The sequence below is a fragment of the Benincasa hispida genome, chromosome 8 (genome assembly GCF_027475165.1).
Source record: "Benincasa hispida cultivar pf3 chromosome 8, pf3_genome.v1.1, whole genome shotgun sequence".
NCBI classification, from domain to species: Eukaryota; Viridiplantae; Streptophyta; class Magnoliopsida; order Cucurbitales; family Cucurbitaceae; genus Benincasa; species Benincasa hispida.
Window position 1 is genome coordinate 20,749,915 of NC_143485.1, and position 26,314 is coordinate 20,776,228.

Here is a 26,314-nt window from a genome sequence, read left to right on the forward strand (position 1 = left end):
AGATTGACGAGTGATAGACGAGAACCGTGATAGAGCCATATGGGAACAAGAGAAATTGCTTCTGCTCAGTCTATGTTTTTTTTAGTCATTTGAATGTTTTGAAACTAGAATTTAATGTCAGACATAAAATTTAATGTTTTGAATGTTTTCTTTATAAAAGTTTTTAGGGGGCCTTGAATAAAGAGTTTATTTATTTGTTCCTTTATTGTTTATTGACTTTGTGAATTGTTTTGAAAATTGTCTCTATCGTTTTAACGGGTTCAACTTTAGTGGTCAAAATGTTTTGAATGCCAATGCGTAATTATAAGTAACGACTCTTGTCGGAGTACTCGAAAGATCATGTCGTTACAAATTTGGAGGTGAAAGTGGTGTCCATATACTTAATTTAAAAAGAAAAATAAAAAACAAAAATAAAAAACAAAAAGGTTACCAAACTGGGCTAAATTATGTAGTGGTTTGAACTCATAATGGATCATCTTTTCTGTTACCATTTTAAATCATCAATTGACCAAAAGCTTAGTTAATGGGTGAAGACAAATTTAATCTTATGTCACTAAGATTCCATTGATAAATCAATTATAATGTGCAAGAATAGTAAATGTAATTGGATTAGTTTTGATCATGTTTAATCATGAATTTGTCACATTTATTTTTATCGTTATTGTTTGACCCTAAACGATAACAATATCTATAATAGTAAATGTGACAAATTCATACTTTTCATACTATAATACATTAACAATAATGATAACGTAATTTCAAAACACCAAAAACATTAATCACCCATTGTTCATCAATTAATTTGCATTTTTTTATTATATATTAGACAATGAGCCTCACGTGCCAGCAAAATACGAAACACAAGATAAACAACAACAGATGTAATCTATCGAAACTCACTTTTCATATTACCATTTTTTTTCTCGTTACTGTAAACATGGCCCGATTTTAAATCAGAACATATTAAAAAAATTTCTGCTCAAAATAGGCTAGATTTGGTAGGATTTCCATCAAAATTGGACTAATTCCAACTTTGTCCTTGTTGAGTTGAGGAAAAAATAACAAAATTAATTCGGGCATAGTTTGAAGGCGAGCAACCAATTAGCGAAGGATTGTGTAGTTGTAATTATTCTAAGCAAGCTCTTCTTGAAAATGGATTACGATGGTTTCAACAACAAATTACCTAAACCATAAATTATATAAATTATATTTCCAAAATAAAACCGATACGCACAATTTAACATCAATCGGAGAAAATGACCAATCAAATGTAAAGGTAGAAAAAATAATCTAAACCCTATAAATCTTAAATATTTATTTACTAATTTAAATATATTTTTTAAAAAGAAAAAATATCAAACTATTTACAGAAATTAAAAAAAAATAATCCTATAAACGATAGACACGACAAACTTCTAACAACCTCAAAAAAAAAAAAAAAAAAATTTTTTTACTATTTTGTATAAATAGTTTATTTATTTTTTGTTTTTTAAATTTTATCCCTATTTTTTTCATTTTTTCAATTTCAACCAACTCTATCAATTTTTTTTAGCGATGCTTAACTCAGTTTAAAATGTGAAAATTGGATTTTTTTTCCCTAAATAATTTCGTTTGCCCCGCACGTGTGGGTGACAGCGTGGCACTTCCCCTTTGCTTTGCCATTTCGATAGGAAAAAGGATAATTCAATTTTAATTTCCGGACCTTCTTCCTCCTCCACTGGACTGTCAGCCCCTTTCATCTTCAACCATTTCCTCTCTCTCTTTCTCTCATGCGAAGCTGAAATTTATTCCTTTGATTCCTTCCAGAATCAAAACTCTCCCATGGCGAAAACCCTAATTTCATCTTCACCTTTCGTCGGTTCTTCTCTCCCATCTCTCTCTCGCCATGTTCGTCTCCACAATCTTCCTCACCGGAGACACGTCGCCACCAGAGTCAATTTCAGCTTCCATGAACTTCCCCCTATCCATACCTTTGATTCCGCCTTCAATTTTGAAGCAATTGTTAGCAGAGCCGAAGGCCTGCTCTATACACTTGCTGACGCAGCGGTTGCCGTGGATTCCACTGTTTCAGGTGGCGCGGCGTCGAGTTCCACTGATACCGCGGTGCAGAAGAATGGCGGATGGTTTGGATTTATCTCCGAGGCCATGGAAGTCGTTCTTAAAGTAAGTTTTCGCGTCAATAAACTCGCCTTGTATAGCTGATAATTCATTTCGTCTCAACGCTTGTTAATTACTCTGCTGAGGATAAGAGAAACTAGTGTATTGAGTGTTGGAAATGGTAGAATGTCCTTATAAGTCGGATGATTAAAGATTCTCATAAGTAATCATCAGAATTTCTGTATTTTGGGGATTCTTTGGGTATGGATGATATCAAGCACTACAACTCTGAAAAATTCATATATGCATAGTGGAACAGTGAATATGCTGTCACCTTTTATGGCATTTCCTGAAATGCATCTGTTTTTCTATGTTGCTCTGTGACTGAATGGTGAAACGAAATTTTGACGTGCCAATTCAACTGTATCAGGTGTTGAAGGATGGACTAGCGGCTGTGCACGTCCCATATTCATATGGATTTGCAATTATTTTACTTACAGTTATTGTTAAAGTTGCTACTTTTCCTCTCACGAAGCAGCAGGTTAGTTGATTCTGCCATGACAGTTAAAAAAGGAATTCTCATAATCTGATGACACATACTTCTCTTATGACGAGTGCATTCCAGTTGGTATAGGATAAGGGATAACTAACACGAGTCAATGCTTTTGTGATGTGTAGGTTGAGTCAACATTGGCTATGCAAAATCTTCAACCGAAGATCAAAGCCATCCAACAAAGATATGCAGGAAATCAGGTGGGGCATTTCTGTCCATTATGGAAGCTAGCAAGCTTTTGAGCTTGGATTGAGGGGATTTTCCTCTCTTGTTTCAATTATAAAGTAATTCCTTCTATCGTATTATTTTCTCTATTTTCAAGGAAAGAATACAACTTGAGACATCGCGGCTTTATAGACAAGCAGGAGTTAATCCTTTGGCAGGTACAAAGCACTCGCGAGTCCTTTTTACCCTCTTGTTTTTCATGTGTTGTTTATTTATTTATGGTTTTGCTTGATATCTATGCATACTTCAAAGTCCAATTTCATGTTTCTGTAGGTTGTTTCCCAACTTTAGCCACCATACCTGTCTGGATTGGTCTATATCAGGCCCTTTCTAATGTGGCAAATGAGGTAACTAAACTGTTGTGGTCATTGATGTTTATATAGGCCACTTGAAATATAACTAATTTGTTCTTTCTGATGTTACTAATTCTTGAAGGGATTACTGACTGAAGGTTTCTTTTGGATTCCCTCTCTTGGTGGACCAACTACTATTGCTGCTCGACAAAGTGGAGCTGGAATCTCTTGGTTGTTTCCTTTTGTGGTAAATTGAATTCCACAATTTTGACTTATGTTACCCAAATTTTGATTCCTGCCCATTTTTTATTTTGTTATTATTTATTATTTATTATTTTTAGTTATCTAAGCAAATCTCACTTCCGGGATACCAGAACTTGATTCTGATGCTGATTGTTGAACATTTAAATCTGAAGTGAATATTATCTGTTTTTAAAGATGTTCACGTGGTTTGTTGCTTTCATGCTTTTGAAAAATTGTGGGTATAAAATTTTGAAAAGCTTCATTTTTTCACTCTTTCTTTGCAAATACACTCATAAGCTGCTGCTTTGTTTATTTTTTTCTTGATGTGGTACAGAAATGCATTCTCCTCTTGATAGAAAATTATTTTTCCATTAGATTACAGTAGAAAAAGTTGTCAAATGCCCCCAATCTCTCCCACAATCCAATCTAATTTGGATTTTCTATTACTCGATGGTTAGATACCTCTTAAATTATAGAAATCCTATGATAAGACTTGGAAATTTTATTGAAGGATCAATAAGAAAATACCACGAGTGATTTGAGATACTTGGACCCTCTCCTTGAATTCTCAAGACTAAAAATCCACAATATTTGCCTACCTCTAGAAAAGCCTGACCCTTCCATTTATCCAAACTTGTCTCTAATAGCTCGTGACGAACTACCTTGTTACTTCATATATATCAATGAACAATACAACTTGTTGATATGGTTAAATTTTCCTTCACCCATCAACTTAAGCTTTTGGGATCAATTGGTGATTTAAGATGGTATCAGAGCAGGTGGTCCAGGGAGGTCTTGTGTTCAAGTCCCTACAATATTGTTTCCTTTCCGATTAATATTGATTTTCACTTGTTGGGCATTCTTCATATTTCAAGCTCACAAGTGAGGGGGAGTATTAGATGATATATAATTAAATTTACCTTAACCCATCAGCTTAAACTTTTGGGCCAATTGGTGATTTAAGAAAACTCTTTTCATTAATTAGCTTTTGTTACTCCCTAGTCCTGCAATAAAGCACAATCTAATTTAAGTTATCGATACTTGTGCTTAATAATATTAACTTAAATAAGTCAAGGTTAAAGTTTCATCAAGAATTCATTACAAATTTCTATAGATGTTCATAAAAGCTGTAAATTGTTTTTCAAGTTTTTTAATAATTGAATATTCATTGATGTATATGTAAATTAGATTTCTTTTTCTTTAAAAAGAAGCAACTTCTCATTGATATAATAAAAAGGGAACAAAATTTAAAGGATACAAACTCCTGAAGGGGGTGAAAAAGAAAAAAAAAACAAAAAACAAAATGACAAATACACCCATATAGAGAACAAACATGAACATAAACTTTTCATAGACCTAACAAAACACACCCCTATCGAAAATGACTCTTACTACATTTGCTACCATCTTGAGAAACTTGCGAATGTTGGGAAGGGCCTTCCAAATTAGCTGCTATAGATTTGTCTTTGTACTTCTCAGAAATGGTTGAGTAACTATCATTTAGCTCTTGTTTGTATTGGAGGAGAATTTCTAACTTCTTTTGAACATATTCTATGCTACAAAGAAACATTCCACGACAAATGAATACCAAGTCCCATCATGTTGTGCAATCCAAGGCTCCATACAAACACATGTGACGCCATAGAGAAGCTTTAATACGCAAGGCACAATACATAAATTTGAATGATTAACATCATCATGGAGATCAATGTTTTATCTTCAGCCTGGGGGGTGCTCTACCTTTTTCTATTCTACAGCAGTAGAGGGGGTCCTCTTCTATAAATGATCCAGCACATAACAATACACTCTTTTTGTGAGGGGAAGGGGGAGGACAATGATATTGAGATCAATGTTTCATATAGTTTGTTTTGTTGTTGTTGTTGGTTTATACATACATATATACATACATATATATATCTATATCTATATATCTATATATATATATAGTTTGTTGTTGTTGTTGGTTTATACATATATATATCACTCCTTAGTAGCTTTAAAAATGTGCACTGAAAAAACTTTTGTTCAATAAAGTTAGATCTCTTTCATGGTTAGAGTAGAGCCCTTTTTATGGTTCTTCACATTTTTCTGGGTTTTATCTTTATATGCCCTCACATTCTTTCATTTTCACTCGATGAAAGTTTAGTACTTCATACAAAAAAGAAAAGTTAGTATATGCTATAAAAATAAAAATAATACTAGTGACTAAAGAAAATTCAACCTGGGTTTTGTAATTTTATGTTTGCAGGATGGCCATCCACCATTGGGCTGGTCTGACACTGCAGCATATCTTGTATTACCTGTTCTCCTTGTCATATCTCAGTATGTATCGATGGAACTCATGAAGCCTCCCCAGGTGAAAACACATCTCAAGTTTGTCTGCTGTTTAATTGACCATTTCAAGTCTCTTTAAGGATTCTGAGTCTGATTTGCTTTTATTCAGACTGATGATCCAGCACAAAAGAACACACTCCTCATTTTCAAGTTTCTTCCCCTCATGATCGGTTACTTCTCATTGTCTGTTCCGTCAGGATTATCAATTTACTGGTTGGTTTCTTATGATGGTTCTAATTTTCATTATTTCCCTATATCTTCCTCTGTTGTGCACTTATCGTCTATCTGCTGAGACACCACAAATGCCTGTTTTTTGGATTCGACTCCTGTTGTATGTATTATTCTTAGAAAAATGGTTTGCGTTAGCTAAGAAATGATGTTATATGTTAGGTTCACGAACAATGTTCTAAGCACGGCTCAGCAAGTATGGTTACGCAAATTAGGAGGTGCAAAGCCTGTTGTAAATGAGAATGCTGCTGGAATCATAACAGCTGGACGTGCCAAACGAACGCCTGAATCAGAAAGAACGGGTGACAGGTAATTTTATTTTCAAAGAGACTTATTAAATGCTTTTTTACTTCATTTAATGACCAAGAAATGTTAAAATAGGTTTAGGCAGTTAAGGGAAGATGAGAAGAAGAATAAGTTAAGCAAGGCAGCTCGATCAGAAGATATTCAAACTTTGGCTTCTGAGTCTGACAATGAGGATGGGTATGATGGGGAGACAACTGAGAAGGTAAAAACTCAGTGTTGAATGTTCTTACTTGAAAGTATAAATCCCAAATGAAATTTACTTTACTGTCAGTCTATCACTGCGGAGTGAAATATTTAGCTGTCTTGTTTGCTATACTGTCATTGAAAAAAATGTTCCGGGAGAAAATAGTTGATTTACTGAAATTAAATACAGCCGCATTGTTGTATAGGAACTACTACTCTAAAGTGCCACAGAATAATAGGCCCTCCGTGCACCCAATAGAAAAATATCAATGAAGTTCGTGTATATATAAAAATGTATTGTGTAATAGTAATACCATCTCAACAAATTTAGTATTATGATCATGAAAATGTAAAGAAATTACAGCTCTTTATTAATAGATTATTTAAAGGGACGAAAGTCTGGAACAGATTTATTAATTTCTTCATAACCGCTATAAATGGGCTTTTTTCGGTGTGCTTGTCAAATACTGGTAGAAACTACTTCTATTCTGTCAAGAGTATGGACTGTAATTGATTATGTGACATTCTTGACTTGCATTGTTGTCAAGCAAGTCTATCAGATGATGTTCATAGCGGGGGTTGCTCTGCAGCGAGCTAATTAGTTCTATGATAGTAATCTTAACCATTAATCTTTTTTGCGACAAATTGTAGCATATTTAGACTTGATTAGGTGTTAACTGTTAACAAAGACGACCTTTTCTACTGCATTATTGAATTGCACATATGATGAATTTTCTAGTCCATGAAATGATGGTATGATAATCCAATTAATTATTGTATATTTTTTTTTCTCCTATGTTATTACTAATTATGTTAGAAAAGATAAAAGACATGCAATTTAGATTCTGTTTTATATTTTCAGATTCACCAGTGAATCAATGTTTGGGAGGCCGTTTGAATTCTGTTTTCGAAAATTATTTTCGGATTCTGTGATCAAAACAATGCAATTTTTGAAAACAACATTTTTATGTTTTCAATGTATTTAGATTTTGAGTTTGAAATTTTAAAATGTAGAATTATATTAAAAATAATAAAAACATTAACAAATATAGTATTTCATGTTATAAACTCAATTATTTTTGTTAATTTAAATGATATATTATATAATGTATTATAAATTATATGATATGAGAAAATAATAGTTATACAAAATTTTTAACATAAACCAAGTTCATAAATTAGTTAATAATAGTTTTTATTTAATCTAATATTTAGTAACTATAGTTAGTTTTGTGGATTATAAATATAATATCAGATACATTTTAAACAATTGTTTGAATTGGAATTTGATTTCTAAATATGTTACCAAACACATATCTGAAAACATGAAATACAACATTGTTTTCATTGAATTCCTTATTTTCAAATTTCTGTTCTCAGATTATCTACCAAACGGACCCTAATTCTTTTCCAATTCAAAATCAAATTGGCTTGAAGCCTGATAGATTATAGTGTATGAAACTACATGGATGATATCTTTTCTTAGTGCTCTGTTTTATCTGTTTACTTATTATCGTTGTCCTTATTTCTTAATTCCGAAGTAGAGGAAGATCGTTGGTCTTTTTGTATTGTGCATTGATCATTAATTTTCATGATAATTGATGGCTTGCTGGTACAATGTTTATATCTATTTGGTGATTTATCAGGCTTTCGTCAAAAACTAATTTGAAGTGTTTTAACAGGGTGAAGACAGTCTAGAAGAGGCATATGCATCAAGTGCAGACAAAGAAGTCCCAGCCTATAATCGACAAAAGAGAAGCAAACGATCAAAGAGGAAACGTGCAGTATGAAAGATTATATACTGATATATTTGTAGGTAATTTTGAGCCGTGTATATCTCGACATATTGCGAAGTAGTTAAAACATAGTGACCACCACTTTTATGGCTAATTCATTTTTGAATATAGTGCAAATAAATTCAATTAGTATTCCTATTTTTTTTTTTTTTGGAAAGGGAATAATTAGTATTCCTATTAGTTAAACATAAATTATCCTGCTACCTTTTGATAAGTCCAAAGAGGTTGAATGAAAGCATTAGAAATGTGACTTACCCCATACTGTGCTTATTTGGGAATATCTAGTTAGAGTTAATCTTTTGCCATTCCTCGCGTGAAAGTTAAAAATTTACTCAGCCAATAACATATTTTTCATTGGATATATGTGAATTAGTGATTGATTTCTGTTGCATTTAGGGAGGCTACTACTTGCCATTTGGACTTATTTGCTGGCCTGCTCATCTTTTGTTAAGCATCCACTTGTAAATACGTATGTAAGGAAGGGTAAAAGGGAAACTAGGATTCGGTAGTTGGTTAGAGAATGTGTTCCTTAATAGATAGGGGGCAGAGAGGACTATAGGGGAAATCAGTTATTTTGGTAAGTGTAGTACTGTCTGGGAGAGAGACTTGGTTTACTGTTTTGTTGAGAAGTACATATTGATATTGATGCCTAATGTCCTGATTTGATGTGGTTTGAGACGATGATGTTTTTCAATTTACTGACGGAGCTTTGTCTAAGAAGGTGAGAAATATAGTGCATGAAAGGAGAGATTTTTGTACGGTTGATTCATTTTCAGTCCCCTAAATAATTATTGACCTGCCTCTCACAAACTAATGAAATCTAACCTTCTGTTTACGCAAAGTGCACTATTACCGCATTTGATTTACATAGTATCGCGTTAAAGATAGTCATGTCTATCGTAGTCTTAAACATGATGATCATGTCCATCGTGATCCTCATTTATCTCTACTACACCGTAATATTCATTGGAAAAGCACTGCAAAATGTGAGAAAAATTGAAGATTGCGATAGGCATAACCATCACATTAGGGCTATGATAGACATGATTATCCCTAACATAAGCAGAAAGTTAGATTTCATTGGTTAGTGGGGTGGGATATTATTCATTTAGGTGGCTGAGAATGGATCATCCGTACAAAAAACTCTATTATGTATTTTCAGTCATTCTCTAAGCATAAGTGTGTGAATCTATTGCCAAAGGGCAGAAGGAAGAGAAGAGTCTTCATCCATATTCTACAAGTGATGATAGGAATACAGTTTATGTTTTGAATACAGAAAGAAATGGACAGCCAAAACGCATGCTTTGGTCATTTCCTTGATGGAGGCAGATGATTCCCCTCTGGATTTGGCACTGATGGCTTTTTATGAGCTCTCTTCTCTATTGCCTGGTTTCCATCATCATAACAATGAACACAATTTCAGGTATGAATTCTTTGCATCTTATTAAAAAATCAATCTAAAGAAGAGGGACAGATTAAAAAAAAAAAGGTGACTTATTTATTTATTTATTTAAAGTTTAACACTTACAAGATGGGAGATTGAATTGTCGATCTCTAGGATAGTAGTGGGTGGAGCTATGCTTGAATTGATTTTTATGTTTGTTTTGAGGGGCACTATATATATATATATATAAAAGTTGTTTTTTAATATAGAAAAATGAACTAAAATATTTACAAATATAGCAAAATTTTACTATTTATCTATAATAAACTGCGTGATACAGATAGAATCGTGGCTTATCATAGATATACTGTGATGTTTTATTATTATTTGTAAATATTTTAGCAGTTTTTTCGTTTAAAATAAATTTTCAAAAAATAAAAGGATGGTTATTGTTATTTTTTTTTTTATTACAAATGATTAGGTATATAGTATTTTTTTTATAAATAAAAGATTTATGAATATTGTATATTTTGTATTAACTTTTTTCCCTCTGAAGTCATTAAAAAAAATTAGGGCAAATTTCAAAAATTATTCTTATAGTAAGATTTATGAATATTGTATATTTTGTATAACATTAGTTGGAAAATTTGGTTTTGTTTTGGCAGTTAATTATTTTAATATGATGAGAGAAAAAAAATTCCATTATGAAAAAAAACATATTAATTTTTCTCTCTATGAATGTCTTTCTCTCTCGTCCACTCGAGGATTAAAAAATATCGAGGCCGGTGTCAATATTGATATTTTTGACACATTTCTTTCTCTAAGAAAATTTCACTTTGTTCTTCGTGCTAAAAGAAAAGATTAATAATATTGATAATAATAACAACAATGCTTTGTTCTCTTAACAAGGGATTTTTTTTAGGATTGTTTTCAAAGATAGAAAAATGAATAAAAATATTTACAAATATAACAAAGTTTTATTGTCTAAGATCACAATAGATGTGATAGATTACTACCTGTGTCTATATGTATCATAGACACAGATATTAGTTCGGTAATATTTTGCTATTATTTATAAATATTTTTAGCAGTTCTGTTATTTAAAATAATTTTCCTTCTTTTTTTTTTCCTAGGATATTAGTTTTCGTTTTCATACACTTTCATATTTGGGACTAAATTTTGACTACAGCATCTTTATAGTTGAGTGACGAGAATTAAATTTGTGAAGAAAATGAAAATTAGTGTAAAGACTAATACAATGATGGATTGATTTTTTAGTCAGATTTACTATTTGGAAAAAAAAATAAGTTGGATAAAAGAACATAATAAGACAGTATAACTATAATAAGTTCATATTACCTTTGAAACTAATGCACCATGGATGTACCTTGAATTCGAGCTCCGATAATGAACAGATTTTATCTCTACGTAAAATCAAGAAACAGTAGTTGATTAACTACTTTAGAACTCCTCTTTCATATTAAAATATGAATGAAATATAACCTACAAGCTTTATATATATATATATATATATATATATTATATTATATGTATAAAGGAAAAGAGGCCTGTTTTTATGCATCTTTTAAAAAAATATATATATTTAATATATAATTTTTGTTGTAGGTTAAGATTCAGTTTGGAATACTTTTCGGTATGACTTATGAGCACTTATTAAAAAAAATAATTTTACCATTTTTAGATAATGCTTTTAACAATGTGTTTTTTTTTTCTCTATAAATCACATATAGGGTTTTCTTTTCTTATTATATATTTAAGTTTCTTTTGTTAATCTCTTCAAAGTCATTTTTGGATAATCTTTCTCTAAATTGTTTCTCAAAAGCAAATTCAATTTTTCTCAGTGTTTTTTATTTATCAAATATTTCTTTTCCAAAAAGAACACTTTCGATTATCTAAAACCATTCAAATGGTTATGCATATATTAACGCACTTAAAATTATTTCTTTTTCTTATTTCTTTTTTTTTTTTCAAAAGTGTTTAGAAAAAAATGATTTTTTTATATAAAAAAATCAAAATTTTTTCAACCCACCATAATTTTTTTATTTTTTCTTTTAAATTACATTTTTGGTTGATGAAGTTTGGGTTGATAGCATTTGGAGTTTCTAAATTTCTAAATTTGATACGATAACCTTTGAGATTTGAGTTTAGTAGTAATTTGGCTCATGTTGTCAATTTTTTCGTTATCTAAAGAAAATTGTCAAAATGAACATAGCTCAACTGACATATGAGTGTATCAATTGACATATGAGTGTATTAGTAGCCACGACATCTATAGCTTGAATCTCCCTATCCCCAATTGTATAAAAAAATAAATTATGCAAGGTGGCAGCAATAAAGTTAATAATATATCACCACTTTAATATATTTTAACGTGTTGTTTTCAAATATAGAAAAATATAAACCAATATATTTACAACTAATAGCAAAATATCACAATCTATCTGCGATAGATCGCGATAGATAACGATAAGCTATTATTTGTATCATAATAGATACAGATAGTAGTCTATCGCAGATAGACTGTAATATTTTGTTATTAATTATAAATATTTTCAGCAGTTTTATCATTTAAAATAATTTCTTTATTTTAACATGAACAAAGGAAGTGGAAAAGAAATAAACAAAGGAAAAAGAGAGTGGCAGTGGTAGCCATGGATGAAGTGTGGAGATAGAGGCGATATATATATATAGTTTAAAAAAGTCACGACAATTTTCATTAGAGTTAAAATTGACGGCAGAAACCTAAATGCTACCAAAACTCGAACCTCATATGTAAATTCAAAGACTAAAACACTACCAAATACGAGGATCAAAAGTTTTAGGGCTTGTTTAATAGGAAGTTTAGAAATAGAAATTTGAAGATAAGGGATTCAACAAAACATGGTTGTATTTCATGTTTTCAGATATGTGTTTAGTAGTAGATTCATAAATTGAATTCTAATTTAAACAATAATTTTAAATTTGTTTGATACTATATTTATAAATCATACAACTAGTTGTCCTAGTTACCTGCTAAATATTAGGTCGACTATAAACTATTATTAATTAATTTATAAATATGTATATGTTAAAAAAATTGTATAATTGTTATTTTATAATATTATATAATTTATAATATATTAAAACATTATATATTTTAATTTAAAAAATGAATTGAGTTATAACATGACATATTGTATTTCTAAACATTTTTATCTTTATTTAATATAATTTGGTATTTTGAAATCTAAAATTCAAAATTTGGATATATTGAAAACATAAAAGAATATTTTTCTGAGAATTTTGATTGTTTGGAATACAAAATCTTTAAACTGTTTTCCAAAACAAAATGCAAATTGGCTGCCAAACACGAATTTACTAAACTTAGTAAATTTGAAAACAACTAAATAAGCCCATTTTCTTGTTTCTTATTCTATTATTTTTTTAAAAATAGCCTTCTTGTGTTTTTATTTTAGATTCATATGTTGATTTAAATGTTAAAATTCTCTCAATTTTGATTGTTGTATCAAATCATGATCTTTTAAAACATTAAATTTTGATTATGATAAACTTTATGATAACACCATTTATTACATAAATATTGATAGGATTTACAACTGAATTAATGAATGACAAATTGGTAAGATGTGACTCTCATAAATAGATAAAATATGTGCGAATAAGGTACCAAATTTGATCATACCTTACAACTAGCTAGTTAAGAGTTAAAACGCACACATATATATACTAAAATCTTATCTATATATGATGTCAAACTAAAAAAAAAGAAGTTAAAAGTCGTAGATTCTATTTAAAATGTATCGTACACACCCGTTCCATCAAAGCTTTTGGCCTACTTATTCTTATTTTTATCTAGCCTAATCTATTCTCTTAATTATGTCACATCTTACCATATTCTCACTAGTTAGTTCAATTCGGTATATCAAAAGCTTAAACTTCGTTAGAATTACATATAGAAAAGTACAAGACTTGTTTTATAGGAAGTGATTAGAAATTAATTGAAAAGGCATATAGTGATGAAATTTACCTGAGTTGGTGGCTCCAAAAACCACCATGGGATGAAGATGGACAGTTGGTTTTAAAGCTGCAAGCACAAACAATGACAAAAGAAAGCGACATAGTATATGTGTCATTGTTTTCATTATATTGAGAGAAAATAAGAGACCACTTTAATATGGGCACTTAGCTAGCTTGTTTAAGAAAAAGGAAAAACACATAAAATAGGGTTCTGTGTAAGGAACATTCTATGGTAATTATGGCCTTTCTTTGAAAAGGAATGGTTGACAATTGGAAGGGAATCCAATGCCACCTTGATATGATTTTATTTTTGTTTGTTTGTTTTCTTTTTCTTTATTAATATAATTCTTTCAAGTGAGTTGTTGTGTATCCAAAACTTTAAAATTTAGCCTATGGTTTTTAGTCTTTGAAAATTAAATTTATAAATACTATTTTCATTTATTGATCTTCTTTGTTTTACTTATCTACTTTTTGGAAGAGTATTTTAAAAAAATCAAGTCAAATTTTGAAAACTAAGAAAATAGACCATATTTAATAACCCTTTACTTTTAAAAATTAAACTTACCAAGTTGTACTACTTTCATTTATTGAATTTCATGTTTTGTTATTTAATATATAGGAGTATTTTAAAAAATCATGTCAAGTTTTGAAAACTTAAAAAAGTAAGATTTATTCGATAACCATTTGGTTTTTATAACTAAGCTTATAAACACTACTTTCACCAAGTTTTGAAAACAAAAAGAAAAAGTAAGGTTTAAAAACGTGTTATCATTTTTAGATTTAACTAAAAGTTCAAATGTTTGGCTTATCTGATAACCATTGCGTTTTTTGTTTTTGATTTATGAGAATTAAGCTTAGTTCCTCTGAATTTCTTACTGTAATTTGCATATTCTTGACTGCAAGAGATGGATTATTAGTCAAATTTTAAAATTAGAAAAAAAAAATTAGAAATTATTTTTATTGTTTTCAAATGATTTATTATGAATTCTTAGTTAAATTTGAGTAGTTTTCAAATATATGTATTATTTTTTTAAATGATTTATTTTCAAAACTAAATACTTGAAAAGTGACTTTTAATATATTATTTAGGCCATGTTTACTAACATGTAATGAAAATTGGCGTAATTGTAATAAAGTTTCATTGATAGATCAATCGTAATGGGTCACAATCGAAAATGTAATTGGATTGCTTTTAATCACGTTTATTTAGAATTATGTATCGTTATCATTACTATCACCATTACCTTTTAGGGTCAAACGATAACAGTAATGTAACAATAACAATAAATGTTATAGATTTTGTAATTCTCATATTGTAATTAATAGTACCATAACTATAATGGTAACTATAATGATAACGTAATTTCTACAATTGGATTGATTACCCTTCGGCCTCTGCTCCTTAAACGAATTGCACTTTTTTATTACAGATTTGGAAGTAGGCCCCAGATGTCAGTACGAGTACGGAACACAAGTAAATAATACCAAACGTAATTAAATGAGGTCCACTTTTCAGATTACGATACCTTGTATCACATTTCACCTGACGTAAATACGTGGTTTTAAATGTTTAGTTTTACTACCTCTTCAATAAACACGATTTTCATGCGGTAATCAAAATTGGTTTAAAATGATTAAAAAGAACATATTTGAGAGTAATTTTGAATATGACAAAAATGATTTTAAGTAACCATTAAAAATCACTTTCAGACATACTCTAAGAACTTACTATTGGCCAATGTATGAGTGGTGAACGTTCGTGCTATGAAATCGACATGTAAAGAATATAGAAAACGTAAAAAAATAGAGAAGATTGTCTGCTCACAGATTTATGTGGTTCACTAAAGTGTTTTAGCTATGTCCACGAGATAAAGAAAGAATAATTTAATTAGAGAGAATGTTACAGAATATGGAATGAATGACACCTCTAAGATTGGAGATTTTATATAGTACACTTGTCTAAACTCTAGAGTTATAATCGTAAACAACCATAAATAATTAAACATACAAACTACGATTTTATTCGAAGTATTAGATAAGAGATTCAAGACATTGATGGGCTCATCTTGGACATACATTTCTATTAATGTACACTATTAATGGGCTCATCTGATCATGAGAATTAACCTTGATAAAAACTAGGATTTGAATTTAGAAATCTTGGATGATGAATATAACACAATTCATTGTTGTAATTTCACTAATTAAATTCATATTTATTGGTAAGATCAATTCCCTTGTTTTTCTTTTTTCGTAATTATATTTATCTCTTTATTTTGTTATTTGTACAATTTCATCCCTCACTTTAATTTTTAAAATAAAAATTGGTGTTAATATTCACGGTGATTTTTTAATTAGAAAATCAATCTGGTGGACAACACTCACACTCTACGTATCACTATATTAAAACTTGACCTGTATATAGAAAATTTTGAAACAATATTATGTAGTGTCACATTTTGCTAAATCATCACATCAATATTTAAATTATGATGCTAACAACAAAAACCTGTAATTATTAGATTAAAATTTTCATTGAAAAAGTTAAATTTGTAGTTTAACTTTGAACTTTTAATAAAATTTTAGATAATGAAAGCATGGTGTAATTCTCATTGAAGATTGACTTCCTAATGAATGATCATTAACCCTCATCATGAAGACTTGCAATTACTGCATTTTCCTTTTCCTTTTCTTTATTGTCACTTTTCTCATTTCCAACTATATGTATCAATATTATTGAAAAATAAATAAATTATGATCTTAACAATCTTATCTATTAAATCTAATTAATTCCATATTTTAAAGTCTGATGGCAAAATTTGGTGGAACGATCCCAGTTGACTTTCACGTGTGACCAACAGGAAACTTCTAATTTGAAAATGTCGTCACCTACAAAATATTCAAAATAATATATTGGTGTGGTGCTTGTCACAAACAATGCGATGCTTAAGTTAGATCATAGTTAAGGGTCAGAGCAAACTTTTATGGAAGAAGATGAACCAACCGAGCTGTCATATTGCTCTATTTATGTGATAGAGTCAAATTTGGGTTCCCTTTATCTTAGGATTATGATTTCCTTTATTCTTTTGAAAAAAGGATTCTCAAAAGTTGGATTGAGTCACAAAGGATGTTCCAGATAAAATAGGCCTATCAAAATAGATCTCACGTGAGGGGCACATCAGCCTTGGCCCACTTGGACTTGCCTCCTGCTATTCTCCAATATATTTGAATGAGGTATCTCTCATGATTTTAATCTCTTTCTTAGGTTTCTTCGTGGGTCCAAAATTATCCATAACAAAGTCAATTCATATTAATTTTGTTTGGTTAAATTATTAAAAAAAAAAAACTCCTATTCTTTCGGTAGTTGTAATAATACCATATTTGATCTATTATAAATATTTCAAACCTATATTTGAACTAGAAATGTTTTAGAATATCGGATGAAAATTGAGACATGAAACGGTGTGACAAAGGAGTCAATTTAATTTGCTTTTTTTTTTTAAATAAAAAAATAAAAAAAGCTCCAGCCTGTGGGAATATGTCACTACAGTTATTATTTTGTGTAGACTATAGAGCTAGAAGGGTCTCCATATTCATATTTGTCAATATTGGAAACATAGCTGAGCCTGGTTGTTTTCAAAACTTAGTCTAATTGGGTTCAAGTTTCAAAGACCATATTCATATTTAATCAAATTAACTGTTCTTACTTGTTTAAGAATGAATAAAATAAGGTTATATTGTTATTTTTGTTCTTAAACGAGTTTTAATTTTTTTTTTTTTTTTTTTAGAATATGTGATATTATTATACAAGAACAAAGGGGATCCCACAACCCGGAATCAAGGCATCAAAGTAACAAAGTACAAGCAAAGACAGGGAAACAAAACCAAAACAAAGCCAACAGGATAAGACCAGAACAAAACCAACACATAAACGCAAACTCGCAAACCACCAAGGTGAAAGACAGAGAAAAGAACCAAAAACCTCACAAACTAGGGGCTACAACAAAACAGAGAACAACATGAAGTTCAAAAAGAAAAAACATCCGTACACACACTAGATAAGACCAAGAAGGTCAACCTGCCAGGAAATAGCACGACCACGAACCGTAGAGACCATAAGGTGAACCAGAGCAGACACCGACCTCGGTCGACCTCCATGTAGCCGCCGATTACGCTCCTGCCAGATGTAGTATATGAAAGCACACCAGAAAACACGGAACAACTTACTATGCACCCCATTACCCGACCCCACTCGGCACAACCAACTTAACTCTACATCCCAACCAGCCACCCGATCCATTGAACCCAACTGACGCAACACACTAGACCACAACTCTCTCCCAAACCCACACTCAAAAAATAAATGATCCCGCGACTCCACACCTCCCCCACACAGAAGACACCCCCCCTCTGACAGCACACCCCAACTCCTCAACCAATCTCGCGTACCCAACCTATCCCTCATTGCTAACCATGCACAGAAGGAGTGACGCGGAATACCACCCGCCGCCCAAAATACCAGCCCAAGACACCCTAGGACGATGAGGACGTATACTCTTCCAAGCACTAGAGATAGAAAATCGACCACTAGCATCCGACACCTAAACCCAATAATCCTCTCTCCTCACTTAGGCCCTACTGCCTGGATAAAACCCATATCTCAAGCAGCTCCCAAGACACTGTAGGCCACCTCCAACCTCCCTCACCATCCATGAACTCCGACAACCGCGCTTCCAAACTACTCATTGCATCATGAACCATCGTAGATCCGTATGAGTCCAAAATCGCGACCCCCGACAGCCAGGGATCCCACCAAACAAAACAAGACCGTCCATCGCCAATCATCAAATGAACCAGATGCTTGAATCTATCTTTACTTCGCAAGATAGCCCTCAAGCACCAAGACCTCCCAACCTCACTCCGAACAGCCCATAACGACCGCCCACGCAGAACATACGCCTCCACCCACGCCACCTAAAGTGACCCCGATTTAATTAAGAGAAGCCAGAGCAGCTTCATAATAGCAGTCTGGTTCCAAGAGGCCACATGCTTCACACCGAACCCCCTTCCCAACGGCAAGCACACCTCATCCCACGCCATCCGTGCACCACCTCGACTCACCACACTACCTTTCCATAAATAACTCCGTAACAGACGATCAACCTCATGAGTTACACACGTAGGCAACACGAAGATGCTACACCAAAAAACCTAAAAGAACTGTAAAACAGACCTAACAAGCTGCAACCTCCCAGCAAAGGAGAGGGACCTCGCTACCCAGCTTCTAATACAAGTTGTAATCCTTTGTATCAAAGGCGCACAATCCACAACCCTCAACCAACCCGCCAATAAAGGTAAACCCAGATACCTAAAAGGCAACGAACCAAGAGAGACACCCATATACGCAGCTAGCTCCTCCGCCTCCCCCGACTCCACACTCGCAACAAACATGGAACTCTTCCCAACATTTGCAACTAACCTAGACAGCTCTGCAAACTCTGTCATTATCTGCCTCACAAACTGTAACATCACACACCTTTTTATTTATTTATTAATAATGTAAAACTTTTCCTTTTTCAGTAATTGTCCTTAGTTGAAGGGCATGTTTGGAAATCTGAATTTAAAGTATAAATGCGAGGATTTAAGTGTTGTCGTGGAATTTATTCAAAAATCATTCAATTTGAAAAGTTATGGCAGGAATTAATTATTTTTGGAAAAAGAAAAGGAATTAAATAGTATAAAGTGGGTTAAGGAAAGGATCTAATTAGAGTTATACCATTTTCCTTTTATTATTATTATTATTTTTATTTTTATTATCATCATCATCATCATCATTATTATTAGTATTTTTTTAAAAAATAAAAAGGACCCCCCCTCACCTTCTCCCTCACTCACACGAGCGCCCCCCCCCCCCCCCCCCCCCGTTTTCTGCTTCCTCGCCGCCTTTCTGCGCCGCGTCTCTCAGTCCGCCCAGATTCGAGCTGCTGCCCACCGCATCGCTGCCGGCTGCTTCCAGCGCCGCCAGCCCTGTTCGTCGCCAGGACCCGCCTACACCACTAGACTTGTGCTTTGAGTAAGCGATTGATTATTTTTTTGGGCAAGATTTTGGTTTATCTAGTTTGATTACCCATTTGGATTTTGGGTTAAAAATTTTTTATCTCTATATTTGGAATCCAGATCTAAGATTGGAGTACTTTGGAGTGCGCAGCGTGCTGTTTAGCGGATTCAAGTTCGTTCGGCAAGTACTTTTGGTAAGCGTTTGACCCTTGTTGTTGATTGTTAGGCACTTTTGGTTGTTGGACTGATGGAGAGTTTGGTTTTAGTTTCTCGAAGGTTCCAAGTTGTCGTCCTTTGGGTTCTAAAATCTGCTAAGAGGAAATTTTGAGTCGAAATCTCGCGAATGTTGGTTGATCAAGTTTCGTTGGGTAAGTTCATTGGTGATCCCAAAATTTAATTTATATGTATGGATCTTGGTTCCAAGAATTTAAAATTTAGTATTATGTCTGTATTAGGGGACTTAATTCAAGGTTTATTTTGTTGAAGAGCATTAGCTTGGATTAATATTTAAACTTGACTTCGAGGTAAGTAATCTTATCATTGGAACTGCCCACGGGCCAAGCTCTAGTTGTATGCTAACATGATAAGTGTATGTTATGGTAAATGTTAGCATGTTGATTGACAGTATGACTTGAATCAAAGTATGTTCTGGCACAAATTCTGATTTTTTTACATACACACCTAAGTGCTTGATCGTTAGTATGTGATAGTATGTGTTTTCATATGTCGATGTCTGATTTGCTGGCGTTGAGGCATATTTGTATGTTGTAGATTTATGATATAAGTTATACATGGATGATGTATTATATTTTGTTAAGAATTATGGGTATGTGATGTAGCCATAGCATTAAGGATTTTTATGTGTGCTTTAGAACCGTACAATGTTGAATTTTAGCACGTTAAGACTGTGTGAATATCCTCATTGATTAGTTAGATGCTCACCAGTTTGTGTTTCCTTCGGGATTCACCAGTTTGTGTTTCCTTCGGGATTCACCAGTTTTGTGTTTCCTTCGGGATTCACCAATTTTATGTTTCCTTCGGGATTCACCAGTTTTGTGTTTCCTTCGGGATTCACCAGTTTTGTGGGCATACTTAACTACAATAGGATAGGACTCAGTCTCTTATATGTTACATGTATTTATGTGCCATATGTAGGTATCTAGAGGACATAGATGCCTAGCCTGACCCCAGTGGTGGGGTTACTTATTGAGTATTTTATACTCATTCTTTCTTATGTTGATGTTTCAGGTAAGGGTAGAGATGCACCGGCGATGGCGCAGCGGAATTCATGATCGGGCCATTGGGACTAGTTTTTTACACTTCCGCATCATGAGATTTATAATTCTTTTCATGTTTCCCTTAATGTTTAGTTTTGATGTTTGAAACTTATTATTAAGAATTGTTTTTCATATGTACTTATTAACCTTTATGATTTATGGGTACCCTATTATTGTTTTTAACAATTGCATTTAATAAATGTCTTTTGAACTTCTCTTGTTTTTAATTAGTATTTATTTCAAATGACTGAGCGTCGTTTTAAATTCTTTGCATGCATTTATTTTAGTAACGGCCTTACCTAGGTCCTAGGGGGTCGGGTCGTTACACAAACTCCAAAGAATCTCTCTCAGCTGCACAGAAAATTATCAAATCGTCTACAAAAACCAAATGAGTTAGGCCCAAACGCTCACACCGATCATGGAACCTAAATCACATAGAAGGTTTATTCAACAACCTAGACAAGACCTCTATCACCATCACAAACAAAAAAGGAAATAGCGGATCCCTATGCCTCAACCCCTTCCTACCAGGAAAAAATCCTTTAAGGGAACCATTAATCATCATAGAGAACTTAGGCGAAGTAACACAAGCCCTCACCCAATTAACAAACTGAAGCGGCGTACCTATAGCCAACAACATACCAAACAGAAAATCCCAATTCACCAAATCGTAAGCCTTCTGAAGGTCTACCTTTAGCACCTCTGCCCTCCTTATAGTTCCCCACGAGCTCCCGACACAATAAAATGTTATCGAATATCGACCTACCCGAAACAAACGCAGACTGATTACCACTGATGAAATCAGGCAACCACAACCGCAATCTCTCAGCTAAGATCCTCGAGATACACTTATACATAACATTGTAACATGAAATAGGATGAAACTCCTCCATACGTTCTGCTCCCCGCCTCTTAGGGACGAAAGTAATAGCAATAGAATTAACTCCACCAGGCAGGTAACATGTCTAAAAAAAATTCAGCACAGCGTCATAGAAATCATCCCCAACCACACTCTAAGCAGCTCTATAAAAATCCACCGAAAACCCATCAGGCCCAGGAGCCTTCCCAGACTTCATCGAGAATAAAGCCTTCTGAATCTTCTCCCGATTCACTGGCTGACCAAGTGTCTCCACCCCCTCCTCGGGCCAGTTAAACTGCACATTATCCCCAATTCGGGCAGTAAGATCTCTATACCCCACATGCTGAGCCCCTAAGCAACCTCGAAAGAATTCTACCGCCACCATATCATGCACCGTCTGGTGAGTCCCCCATGCATCCACGACCGTAAACAAACCACTACAGCTGCGACGAGAACGAAAACAGCGATGGAAAAAAGCTGTGTTTATATCACCTAACTCCAGCCACCTGACTTTGGCCTTCTGCCAGAGCGACGCCTCTTCCAATCTTGCCACTGACCAAAACACCTCAGTGGTCCAAGCCGCCTCCGCACACACCGACTCTGAATCAGGATTCCTTTCTACCGCAACCTGAGCAGCCTCCATAACCTTCCTAGCTGCCCGCACCTCATCAGCTAACACAGATATACACCTACCAAACGAAGCACGAAAAACCCGCTTCACTTCCTTCAAATTTCACACAAAACTAACCGTAGGAGACACATCCCCAGACCTTCTCCACACAGACCTGATAGTATCAAGAAAACCCTCTACCCCCGCCCAATGAGAAAAATAAAGAAACGTAGGAGGCGGCCTACTCCTCGTTTCCCCTGTAGAAACCAGAAGAGGGCTATGATCAGAAATCCCCCACTGACCAACTCTAACCTCCGAATACGGAAAAGCTACCTTCCACTTCTCATTGGACAAGCATCGATCCAAACGCCACAAAATACCATTCCCTTGAAGTTTACTAGTCCAGGTAAACCAGTTACCTATCACACCCAACTCAACCAGATCCCCCTCCAATAACACCCCATCAAACTTCTCCATCTCCTTTAAGCTAGGGCAACCACTAAAATCCTCCGAGCTACTACGAATAACATTAAAATCCCCCAAAACAACTCCAGGAAGCTGCCATGAGGCACACACATCAATCAACCGAGACCACAAGTTCCTCCTCTCACTCACGTGATTAGAGGCATACATAACACTAATATGTACCCTAGTATTAGATACAATATCCACTAAGGTTCCATAAATGAATTGATCCCCACTGATATCAATGGAAAAATCATAGACACTCTTCCGCCACATCACCCAGATCCTCCCAACTCCCTGCACACTATAGCTACACATACAACTCCAAGCATCACCAAACCTACTCATCACCATACCAAAATTCTCACGACGAACCCTCGTCTCAAGCAAACAATAGAAAGTAACAGAGGAGGAAGCTAGAAAGTCTGCCACCACCCTACACTTGACAGGGTCATTCAACCCCCTAACATTCCAGGAACACTAAATCATGAATCTTGCAAGATATCACACCTACCACGTCCTACTAGGCCTTTGCCCAAACTTCCGAACATCCCATCCATAACAAACAATGGATCAGGATCTGCCTATACTAGAGCCAATGCCAACGAGTCTCCCCTCTTATTACACAAAAAATCAAACTGATTACGATCATCAACATGCTTTACAAACCCCGTTATTCTAGGTGACCCATAAACTACTCTGCTCTTCAAGGGCGCCGTACCCGGTGACCCACTACCACCCCTATGCCCTACACCTCCTCTATCACGCCTACATCGACTAACCATAGTAAACTATTCAACCCTCCCCGTGCCCTTAATCTCATCCACTGGGCTAGCTCCCCTCGCACCCATACCCAAGTCCTACCCCTTCCTCACACTCTCAATTCCCCCATTCTCCTCCAAACACCCCTCATTGACTGCCACAATACACAACTTCTGACCCTTCTCTACACCCTGTTGCTCACACATCACCCTAGTATGCCCAAAAAAACCACAATAAGAACACCTACGAGGTTTCCACTCATACACAACTGGACTAATAAACTCCTGACCCCGCATTCTAACAGTGACTGAAGGGGGCATTAATGGATCACTATCCATCTGAACACAAACCCTCGCATATGATAACCGTCGCCGTTCTCTTGTTGCAACATCAAAAGAGACAGGTTTACCCACGACACTAGCTAATACTACTAAACCCTTATCCATCCATAACTCTAAGGGAACACACTCCAGCTTAATCCATATAGGAACAGAATAAAAAACAAAGGTTTCAGGAACAATATCTGGAGACCACTATCGTAATAAGATGGGCTTGCCACCCAAGTGCCTCAGACCATTCTCCAGCACCTAATCCTGTGAATCTACCTTCTGAAATTTAAAGATAATCAAACCGTTATCCAACACGGTAATAGTTGGCATCTCTACACATCCCCAAATTCTCTGAATAAGACGACAAAGAACATAATACAGGAGTTTGGCATTCATAAACTGACCAACCAGAGATGTCTCCCACATACAAACATCCTCATCAATAATCTCCTCACAAGGTTCAATAATAACTTTATCATTTTCAACCAATGGGGGAATGAACTCCAAATTACCCATCAACTTAGACCAAAAAGGCCTGCCCACGAATTTCCCCCTTTCACTCCAGATCCAGAACCACACCCCTCTTCCAACTGAACCACCTTTGGACCAAACCCCCTAGCTAAACCGGTTTTAGGAACCGGCTCCTCTCGCTCACAAGAACCTGAGTGTCCACCGATCGACCCTCACTACCATAAAGCCCAACCCACGAAACCTCCTCACTGTCTGACTTCTGCCCCCCTCTGAGCCTCCCAACTCTGGCCCAGCACCACGCGACCCACCCACGAAAGCCCCCACGCTTATCAACCCTTTCCCTATCTCCCCCTACATCATTCCACTTCCTTCACTCTGCCTCAGCCCACTCCTATCAGGACACTCAATCCAGCTCCCTCAAGGACCACCTCAACACCCCTCACAACCTGATTTTCATCTGGGCCCCCAACATTCTCAAGGCTCTCAGACACCCCCTTCACTTCCTGCTCATCAACTAACCCAATACCCAGCCTACCCGATTCAACCCTCACAAGCCGAATTTCCTTCTTCAACCCAACACTCCCCATACCAGACCCTTCACCTTCCTCAGAGCGACTGTCAGACAACCCAAAATCCTTTACCTCCGAAGAACGAGCACCCACTCCCACATCAATCTCCGGTCTAAGCAAATGAAAAGGTTGACAAGCAACTCGCTCTCCATTCTTCTTCTTCAGTCTTAGAGGCGATCGCTTATGCACCATCATCACCAATTCTCACTGTGTTAAACCAAGATCACCGTTTGGCAGAACCTTGCCTCACTAATCGACCACGAACACCTCTGCCAGTCGCGCATAAAAACCGTACAGCTTCGAACCTACCAGTCAACAAGTCGTGAGCTTATTAGTCAGTCGACGGCGGTCATCGAACGCATCTATGGATCCAGGAACCTAGATGATCGACGAACGAGAAACGACACCACCAGCTTCTGTCAATCACGAAATGAAACAACCTAGGAAACGGTGGTTTCCTACCCGTAGCAAACGTAGCAGTAGCGACGACCCTAGGCGAACCCTAGATGAAGTAGCAATGACAAAAAAGTTTCAATTTTGCTGCTATGGTCTAGTGGAATTTTATTAAGGTTAAATCGTTTTGATACGACCATTTGGATAACTATGTTATAGATTTATGGTGGGGTGTAGTGTAATATATTTCTTAAAGTGAGTATGCTGAATGATAAATTTGGGAACACTAACAAATTATCAAGTCATTTTTTCAAAGTAAATGCAAAATTACAAATTTTTAAATTTGGGACTGATTAAAAGTCAACATATGTCCCAAATTGAAATTGAAGAAAAAAATTGGCAGGTTTTGAAGATGTCGTGTCTTCATCATGACCATTGGATTGAATATATCAATTTCGTCTAATTTGGTATTAATATTTGGGTCATGAAAAAGTAAAGCTAAAAATTGGACTTAATTTGTCTAAAAATCTAATCAAGCCTAAAAATCCAATTAGTTGGGCCCAAGGGTCCGATCAAGGAGAAAAACAAACAAGGCCCAATTCCACATGGCTCCATGGGAACTCTAAAGAAGTTCTTTTTCACTTTGGGGTTCATAAGATTTAAGTCTCTTTAGAGAACTTAGGCAGAATTTGTCCAACTATCAAAAGACTTCTCAAACTCTCGAAGATTGAACACTCCTTTAAGACCGAAATCTCTCAAAGTTTTAAAAAAATGTTCTTCTAAGACTTCAATTTTATGAACATTCATATGCTACACTTTCCCAATGAACTAGACGCATTCAA

At 34.5% G+C, this 26,314-nt stretch overlaps 2 protein-coding genes and 1 long non-coding RNA gene across 3 annotated transcripts; 1 reads left to right on the top strand and 2 right to left on the bottom strand.

The window, feature by feature from the left end:
* The first annotated feature begins 1,639 nt into the window (after positions 1-1,639).
* ALB3 (63 kDa inner membrane family protein) lies at positions 1,640-8,517 on the top strand. The gene is made up of 11 exons (XM_039038943.2): positions 1,640-2,163; positions 2,528-2,638; positions 2,776-2,850; positions 2,973-3,033; positions 3,149-3,222; positions 3,311-3,415; positions 5,660-5,767; positions 5,855-5,958; positions 6,136-6,282; positions 6,355-6,481; positions 8,145-8,517. The coding sequence occupies exons 1-11, from the start codon at positions 1,822-1,824 to the stop codon at positions 8,250-8,252; spliced, it is 1,362 nt and encodes a 453-aa protein (XP_038894871.1). The 5' UTR covers positions 1,640-1,821; the 3' UTR covers positions 8,253-8,517.
* Positions 8,518-9,332: 815 nt separating this feature from the next.
* LOC150034430 (uncharacterized) lies at positions 9,333-13,856 on the bottom strand. Its single transcript, XR_016531322.1, has 3 exons — positions 13,691-13,856; positions 11,002-11,066; positions 9,333-9,644 (listed from the first exon to the last, which is right to left on the bottom strand). It is a non-coding gene; the product is annotated as an uncharacterized LOC150034430 (long non-coding RNA).
* A 2,465-nt stretch (positions 13,857-16,321) lies between these two features.
* LOC120083970 (uncharacterized) lies at positions 16,322-24,555 on the bottom strand. Its single transcript, XM_090316729.1, has 12 exons — positions 24,316-24,555; positions 23,813-24,183; positions 23,132-23,411; positions 22,751-23,041; positions 22,052-22,597; positions 21,626-21,979; positions 19,049-19,200; positions 18,766-18,877; positions 18,595-18,654; positions 17,759-17,857; positions 17,620-17,677; positions 16,322-16,398 (listed from the first exon to the last, which is right to left on the bottom strand). The coding sequence occupies exons 1-12, from the start codon at positions 24,553-24,555 to the stop codon at positions 16,322-16,324; spliced, it is 2,640 nt and encodes an 879-aa protein (XP_090172855.1).
* Between the last annotated feature and the right edge of the window lie 1,759 nt (positions 24,556-26,314).